The sequence below is a fragment of the Drosophila yakuba genome, chromosome 3R (genome assembly GCF_016746365.2).
Source record: "Drosophila yakuba strain Tai18E2 chromosome 3R, Prin_Dyak_Tai18E2_2.1, whole genome shotgun sequence".
In the NCBI taxonomy this organism is placed as follows: Eukaryota; Metazoa; Arthropoda; class Insecta; order Diptera; family Drosophilidae; genus Drosophila; species Drosophila yakuba.
Genome location: NC_052530.2, coordinates 2,926,938 through 2,935,163, shown reverse-complemented (window position 1 = coordinate 2,935,163; position 8,226 = coordinate 2,926,938). Strand labels below are relative to the sequence as shown.

General features: G+C 40.4%; 4 protein-coding genes across 6 annotated transcripts; 1 reads left to right on the top strand and 3 right to left on the bottom strand.

Annotated features, from left to right (window-relative positions):
- Positions 1-265: 265 nt before the first annotated feature.
- On the bottom strand, positions 266-2,680 carry LOC6535312 (pickpocket protein 28). The gene is made up of 4 exons (XM_002095932.4): positions 2,335-2,680; positions 1,974-2,076; positions 1,332-1,906; positions 266-1,171 (listed from the first exon to the last, which is right to left on the bottom strand). The coding sequence occupies exons 1-4, from the start codon at positions 2,632-2,634 to the stop codon at positions 428-430; spliced, it is 1,722 nt and encodes a 573-aa protein (XP_002095968.2). The 5' UTR covers positions 2,635-2,680; the 3' UTR covers positions 266-427.
- A 709-nt stretch (positions 2,681-3,389) lies between these two features.
- On the top strand, positions 3,390-4,594 carry LOC6535311. Its single transcript, XM_002095931.4, has 2 exons — positions 3,390-4,072; positions 4,171-4,594. The coding sequence occupies exons 1-2, from the start codon at positions 3,670-3,672 to the stop codon at positions 4,464-4,466; spliced, it is 699 nt and encodes a 232-aa protein (XP_002095967.2). The 5' UTR covers positions 3,390-3,669; the 3' UTR covers positions 4,467-4,594.
- Positions 4,595-4,734: 140 nt separating this feature from the next.
- LOC6535310 (structure-specific endonuclease subunit SLX1 homolog) lies at positions 4,735-8,140 on the bottom strand. The gene is made up of 2 exons (XM_015191562.3): positions 8,061-8,140; positions 4,735-5,759 (listed from the first exon to the last, which is right to left on the bottom strand). Exons 1-2 carry the CDS (start codon positions 8,071-8,073, stop codon positions 4,879-4,881), a joined length of 894 nt encoding a protein of 297 aa, XP_015047048.2. The 5' UTR covers positions 8,074-8,140; the 3' UTR covers positions 4,735-4,878.
- On the bottom strand, positions 6,018-8,112 carry LOC6535309 (mediator of RNA polymerase II transcription subunit 31). 3 transcript variants are annotated; one of them, XM_002095929.3, is made up of 4 exons: positions 8,061-8,112; positions 7,646-7,799; positions 7,415-7,504; positions 6,018-6,553 (listed from the first exon to the last, which is right to left on the bottom strand). In XM_002095929.3, the coding sequence occupies exons 2-4, from the start codon at positions 7,671-7,673 to the stop codon at positions 6,072-6,074; spliced, it is 600 nt and encodes a 199-aa protein (XP_002095965.1). In that variant the 5' UTR covers positions 7,674-7,799; positions 8,061-8,112; the 3' UTR covers positions 6,018-6,071. The 3 variants fall into 3 exon arrangements, with proteins under 3 accessions (XP_002095965.1, XP_015047046.1, XP_039232516.1); XM_015191560.2 differs by lacking the exon at positions 7,646-7,799 and having other exon boundaries at positions 8,061-8,111; XM_039376582.1 differs by having other exon boundaries at positions 7,646-8,093.
- Positions 8,141-8,226: the final 86 nt, after the last annotated feature.

The window sequence follows — 8,226 nt, the reverse complement described above, 5'->3', positions numbered from 1 at the left end:
GTGGCAATGGGGGGTTTAAATAATCGAAGCGTATTCTATCCTAGAACGGATCCTTAAACTGCATGTTTTTTGGCTAGCAAGCTCAAACGCCCACGGCAAAATAAAGTATCAAGTAGAATTGTTTTTTATCAAAAAGGACTAAAAGCTAGTTCTTACGGAAGACATGGGACAAATTGGGATCAACAAATTCAGCTGAGTGGGAGTTATCTAGTAGAGGTGCCAAATTTAAACCAAACTTATAGCATCGTAGTCACTGGAGAAGGGCTCGAAATGGATCAATTGTATATATTGACAAATTTTTGATAGATTAGTATACATTACATAAGTATAAATATGCATATCTAATATAATAAGCTACCGGATCTTCGATTGCAAATAACTAGTTAAAAAATTAATTTCGTTGAATTTAGTAAATACTTCTAATGGCTTATCCTTTAACCAGACGCTTTAGATTGGTAAAAAACCGTAACGTGAAGTGGTAGATCATCTCCACCAGACTTAAGATAGAAAACCCCATAAACAAACCGAAAATGCCACCACAATTCGCCAGAAACTCGGTCATTCCGTAAAGCTCCGACCGCTTCGAAGTGATGAACTGACTTTGCTTGAAGTAAATGGATAAACGAGACATCTGGGAACCGGGATACTCCTTCAGGAACTCAGTGTCACCCTCAGCCATTAGCATTTCTTCCAAATCGAAGTTGGCTTGGGAAATCTCCGTATTGTAGATGAGGGATGTGCATGCCGGCATGCAATTACAGGCGGATTCCACGCCCCTCGAATCGTCGCGGGCAGCGTTCAGCGCTCTTACTCTTTTGAATTCCCTGATTAACAACTCCCTTTCCGCCCGATCGTAGCAGTGGATCTTGTCCTCTCCGCATACGGGCATGTCTATGGTTCTGGGCATTGAGAACTTAACGCATCCGCACTTTATCAGCGTGAAGTTGGCCAAGCATTCCAGTTGGCAATTCGATTCGGTGTACACCTTAAAAAATCGCAGCGACCGCTCGTGGCTAAGGAAGCACTGCCTCCGAATCGGATGGTACTCTGCTATGCCCGATGACATGGTGATCATGTTGGGCTTCACTGCGATCACCACCTCCTTGCCCATGGGAATGCGAACAAACTGTTTGGAAACCTGCGGAACATCATCGGGGGCATGGAGCAGTACCTGTACATTAAGCAAAGCACATATTAAGCAACTGTTTTGTTCACCTTTATACATACGTATTAATCATACGAAAAGTAAACTTTTTTTAAGCTACTTTTGAATGGAAAACGAGTAACGGGTATAAAAATGTGAAAATAGCCATGTTTTCATCTGTTCCCACCTTAAATCCCTGCACAGGTCCTCGGCACGCGTAGTCCACCTCCTGCTTAAAGCTTTGAAGGGCTAGAAAAATGCCAGATCGCGCCCCGGCACTCAAAACCCGCGCCGGAAAGGTCTCCACTTCGCTATCAAGCGCATAACCCGTTTCCAGAGTCCAGGGCGTGTGCTGCGAGCTAATATTTTCCATTTCAAGGGGTTCCCCGCTGTGTTGGTACTGATAGGTGTCGTCCCGGTATATCTTAGTGGCCCTCAGCCCATTAAAAGTATAACAGATGCCCTCCTCCGTAAGAGTCTTCCGGAAAAAGGTCTCGCACTCGCCGAAGCGACTTAGCCAGCGGCAATAAAAGAAATACCGATCAAACTGCGGCAGCATCCTCTGCAGAACATCGAAGTAGTCCAAGTCGTCGCCAGCTATCAAGGGAATGTACTCATCCATGATCTGGGTATTGCATACGTGCAGCAGGGTGCGGAACTCCTCCATCTCAAGGGCACTAACGTTTTCGGGCCTAAAGACGCGTGAAACTCGCATATCCTCGCTGAACTGGCTATAAAGATCAGCATATGTGGTCTCCTTCCCTGTCAAGCAAAGATTACATTTTAATTTTCAAAGTGTGTACAACTAGAGCCTTCTCAAATACCAAACCTTTCTGCTTTAACACCCTTTTTGTTTCCGAGCAGACTGTGACCGCCGGAAAGGGAATGCTCCAGACGGGAGTCGATTTTTCCGCAAAGCTAACGATTACAGGCTTTGAAAATATATGTAATATTATTTTCTCTGTCGGCTAAAAGCATTTTACAGAAAGTACTGTAGTTTCTGGGTATTTTGAATTAAATATAATGTATGGAAAAAAAAGGTTTATGCTCTGAAAACTTTACGTTAAATGATTACAATTAAGGCGGATAATATATTTGAACATGTTAGGTTTTGAACGATCTGTACTTTCAACGCTATTGTGCCAGAGAGCTTATACTGATGCTACGTAGGTTCTACAAGGGACTCCCACCGTTTCGGTCCACTTGGTGTAGGCACTTTGAATCAACGTGGAACAGCCGTAGATCGAGATCAGGAACACAAACAACCAAAAGATCCGCTCGCGGAAGGGTCGCTCGCGCTCGCCTAGATATTGGACTCCATGTATGGAGGTGTTTCTGCAGTATTCATGGTACGTGGTGATTATTCCTTCGCAGGCGACGGAACCCGCTTTCTTTTTCTTTCTGTATGTCAGGTCAATGCCCTTGCTGCTGTCAAGTTCAAAATCCGATATGGTCATGGTGTCTATTCCTTTCTTGACGCGAACAAACATAGCTACAGATAATCACTGTGGACCAAAGACAAAAAAAAACGTGAAAAAAACCCAGTGTGAATTTTTCCCGTTTATTGGCAGACATGCCAGATTGATGGGATTTAGAATTACATACTTATTCAAAGAGTACGTGCTCAAGTACGGAGGAAACTTGCAAAAAAAAAGTTTGAATACGTGTCGGGCGAGATTTTTTTTTTCCTACAGAATAAAAATACCCATTAATCTAATAACTTAAGCTGCAAACGTTGAACTTTTCAAGAAAAAAAAATCAATGTACGCACATTAAACATAATTTGATTTTATAAAGGTTTCCTTATTATTTTTTTTGATAGTCCACATAAAAATTAATTTGCTTTTGCTAAACATTTATATAAAAAGTATTTATTAAAATGTATGTATTTTTACTTAATACGTCTAGATCCCAAATTAATGGTGTGCAAAACAATAAATAGAAAGGGGTTTAAAAAAGCACATTTTAATTAAATTATAATTTATAATTAATAATCTTAATCGTCAGAAAGCGTATACTTTCGCTTAATTTTATAGACTCAAGGCTTATGCAATTATCGCTATCTGTAGTTTTTAATAATTGTGAACAAACTTAATTCATAAGAACGTCGCATATTAATAAGAACTTTTACAATTTCCATTTTCCAAACAGACACATGGATTGGAATTTTCCAATCTTGTTTTAATATTTACTTCCGAAAGATTTGCATTCGGATTTAATATCGATCAAAATATCGGAAACCAAGTATTTGTGAGTTCTTGCTACGACTTTATTTATTGTATCTGTTGACAAATTTACAAATGACGAATTTATTTGTAATTGGAAATTAAAAATACATTACAAAAAATAATTACTTTTCCAAAACGCAAAAAAGTGGAAACGAGTATAAAATAACTAATAAGTTAGTGAAATGAGGGTATCATCCCTATCAAGTCGCCTCGATATGTAATCGAACACAATAACATTGTACTCGATTTGTACCGTTCATTTAATTAATTAATTCATTTAATATTATATTTATAAACATGACGACGAGGTCTTGCGCGTACAAGGACTGCGAATATTATTATGTTGGCCACGACAACGCGTTGGCCAAGGGAAGAACCCTGTTTGCCTTTCCCAAGCAACCGCAAAGGGCGAGAATCTGGCACGAGAACGGTCAAGTGCATCCAAAGATTCCCCTAAGCCAGCTTTTTATGTGCTCCCTTCATTTTGACCGTAAGTTCATATCCTCCTCCAAGAACCGAACGCTTCTCGTGGGTGAGGCTGTACCGTATCCATATAAGGAAAGCAGTCCGAAGCCGGAGGAGGAGCCCCAACAAGTGGCTTCCACGTCGCATGAGAGCTACTACATAAATCTGAGCGACGATGAACTTAGCATCAACAACGTGGACACAACCTCAATTACCACAACTCTTAAGAAAGATCGTAAGTACTATAAATCCACTTAGGCTTCAATATTGTATGGGTTGGGTCATCACATTCGTATTGCAAATTAATGCTTATTCATTCAACTTTATTTTTAGTTGACATAGTCGCTGACATACCACCGGTCAAGCGCCCGAAGGAGTCGTCCATTGTCATTGCTCTAAGAGAAACTGCGAAAACGGAACCAAATACGAATGCAGAACGATTAAGAGTAGAAGATCAAGACAATGTTGATACTTCTGAAGTTTCCGTATTTAACTTCAAGGGCCAAGAGTATGTACAAATGTCTATGGAGTATTATTTGCAGGAAAAACGGAAAATGGCTGAACTTTTACAAGACTACAGAAATGTTTTAAAAACCATTAAGGCACACGTGTCACACCTGGACCTATGAATTTTTTAATGTAATAGATTTTCTATCAATTTACTGAACATATTTTATGCAATAAGCACCTGACGAATTGTTTTATTTATTTATTTTAACATACTTAAAGAATAAAAAACTGATATGTATAAATTAAATTTATCCATTTATAAAATGGTTCCTTGTTTTTGTTCCTCTTAGTAGTGACGTGGTAAATGGTAAGAATCGCGTATACTAAACCTTAAAGCAATCTCTGCAAAAGTATCAAACTTATAATAAATAAACTCAGTATTCCAAATCGGAAACATTATTTTAGTTTTTATTTGAAATGTTTACTTCGAAGAGCGCATTAAAACGGTGTTTTCCTAGATACTTTAACAAACGTTTTAGCTTACGTATAGCGTATATTAGCATTTGTGAATTAATGCATTCGGATCTTCAATTAATCGCAGAACTCCGGGGCTTCTTCAATATTACAGTGCACACCAACATCGTCGATCCGATCCTCGTCATGATCCTGCCGTTCCTCAGGTACGCCCATGAGAAGACGTTTACGCTGCAGAAGGGCTGCCCAGCTGAGACGGTTCTCACAAAGCGGACACTCTCCTCCAACTGGGATGTAATGACCTGGCTCGTCGCCCAGAAGGTAATTGGCCAGGCACATCATATGGCATGTAAGTCGACACATTGGATTTGTGCATCCCAGGCGTGATCTCTCCGGATGCACGATTTGCTGCATACAAAGGTGACACTCGGAAGCCCACGCCACAAGTGGAGGAGCTACTGCATCATAAGATCTCATACGTTGCGAGGCGCTTATGGAAACCTTTCCACTTACAATCTCCATGTGGTTAGGAAATGGCATGTTAAATGGTCTTTCATAATCTGCTTCTAGCCAGCGAACGGAGAGTGGTAATCTATTCCAAGGGCTAACATCCAGCATATAACCGAGGATTCTAAAGTTGTAGTCAAAAAACGTCTCCCTGGGCAACTTTCGTTTTAATTCAGGGAACATTTTTAGTCTGGTAGAAAGCGAGGGCTGTTGCCAAGCCCATTCAAACTGGAGTGCCACTGTATTATTCGGAAATCCGTGCACGATCATTATCATTAGCCACGGCCCTTTGCTGCTTGTTTTCCTTGCGCCGCCGAAGTCATAACCAAGATTGTGTTGGCGTATCCGCCGTTTCGGGTTCACGGTGAAGCCAACATAGCACTTTCCTCGGTAACGAGGATCCAAGCTCTGACTGGCTAACAAATAGACGCCGTAAAAGTGGCCTTTCAGCGCGACGGTTTCCTCCTGCTCAGAAGCTGTATCCTGTGCGTCTGTGAATTCACCAACATATGGATTAATGCCACATTTATTTTGAGTCTGCAACCAACAACAAAAGGAGGCGACACTTTAACCGATCCAATTATATGATGTTTTCAAGATTAAAAATAAAAAAAGGATAACTAAATTATTTTGGAACTTAAGTTTTGCTGAAAGAGGTATAAAATGAAGAATTTTATATATTTGCAACGCAGGGGTAAAACTTTTGCTATTTCTCATCCGGATTAGAAAATAGTAAATGGAATGCAAGATTACTTGTTCCAGGTTCTTAGGCTATTTTATTGGTAAACTTTTAGTTGCCAGCGCTAGTTTAACTCTATTTTTATGTTGGCCCCCGATGCCAGGCCATTGATTTGAAGCTGCTGCTGGGGATTTCCCTGCTGTGCCTGGGCAGGCTGTAGTGCAGAAGACGTCTGTTGGCCATCCGTCGTGGAAGCTGTTCCGTTCACGTTGGGTGTAGGTGCTGCTAATTCGCCCCCCGTCGATGCCTGCACGCCGTTCGCCTGCTGCTGCTGTTGTTGTTGCTGGGCGGCCGTTACGTTTTCGATAAGTTTGATGCGCTTGCGAGTGTAGTGCTGCCACTGTAGAATGGCCTGGTCATCTATGAACTTGCAGCACTGCGAGTTGACAATCTCCCGGCGGAAGTGCTCGTACTGCAGCAGATCGAGGAAGTAGAGGCACATTGGGTACATGAGGTATTTCGCATAGTCCGGCTCCTTCCAGTACTGCAGATACTTCAGGTAGTTGATGAACGACTGGTCTTTGAAAAATCCACGCTGTGCAAGGACTGCCAGAAGGGGTTGCAATTGTTTTAATCGAATGAATATGACGTACGTGTAGCTCAGATAAATATATAAGGATGGATTGGGGTTGACTATGAGTTTCCCGGCAAAATATAATATTTCTATTATTTCTCATTTTTTTCTATCGTTCCTACGGCAGCGAATTTTAATAGAAATTGTATATTTTTCAAAAATACTTTAAACTGTATACTAAACGATTTATGCTCAAAAACAACGGTTTAATGTCCTTTAATAAGCTAGTACTGTTTTGAGTCTTGAAATGTCAGCTACATACATATATGATAACACCTTATTATATATTGTAGAAAAGCTGTTCTATACCAAATTAGAATGCTACGAGCCCTGACCACTATTATTTCGCACGGCTGGTGTTCTTACGCATATGCAATGTTTAGCACACAATATATGTGAAGATAATGCAGATAACACATACAAACATATATTTTTCTGAAAGATAATTTTATTCTCTATTTTATAGAAATTATAGAAATAATAGTGGTCAAGCGTTTGTAAACAATAATAAGAATAGTGTATGTTAATAAATGCTGTTGTTGTTGTACGCTAAACAACAACAACAATCAAATAGAGAATAAAATTATCTTTCAGAAAAATATATGTTTGTATGTGTTATCTGTATTATCTTCACATATATTGTGTGCTAAACATTGCATATGCGTAAAAGCACCAGCCGTGCGAATTAATAGTGGTCAGGGCTCGTATAATCAAAAATTCGATTTTAAAACGAAAAATGACATGCGGAAGATTTGTTCTTGCAGGTTCTGGATCGTATTTTTGCGGGAGATGGTTAATTAGTGATAGGCCGATAGAAGTAATGTTATTCTTACAGTTTAGATAGTTGGGGTTCGACAGGCACTGCACAAACTCCAGCTCGATCTGCCAGCGTCGCTTCTGCAGCTCCTCCGACTCGATAGCAGCTACGGAATAAATTGGGAGAGCATTAGATCCGGTGAAATCAGCACAACTTTCTGTAGATCTCTGAGTATTCGGCATGCCAAGCGGTGTCAGTAGGTATTAGGTTACAATGCGAAAGTGGATGTGGATTGGTGTGTACTTACTCTTACCCTTTCCGTACATTTTGGCCATTTTGTACTGGACTTTGGTTTCGGAAAGGGTCACGTTGGGTCGGTACTTGCGTCTATTCAGTTTCGGTATCGGGTTGGGTTCTTGGTTTCTTTCAGTGTGCTATGTGGATGTTTTTAGCTGTGTATACTGGTGCACCATCGAATTCGAAACGAAAGGTCGCGGTAAACAAAACACACAAGTAAAGAAATAATAATATGCGCTGCTATTAAAATAAAATGTATGGCGCGGCGTTGACTGCACAGGGAAAACGCAAGTTGTGGGCTAAAAGATAAATCGGAAAAACATTCGGCCAGTTTTCTGGGCGCAGGCGGTGGGTTGTCGCTCCCTTGTGTTTGGTATTTCTTATGGGAAGGCAGTTAAATTCAGTTTTTAATATTGTTTACAAACCGTAGGAGCTCATTTGGATTGTTGATGACCGGCGACAGCCCTACTTCTGCGACCGCCAGGGCTGCAAGCTCAACAGATGGCGATTTTTTTTTGTAAAAATACTGTTTTTTAGTATATTCTACTTGTGTGTGCTAAGGATATTCTTGGAAATGTTTCCGATGTTAAA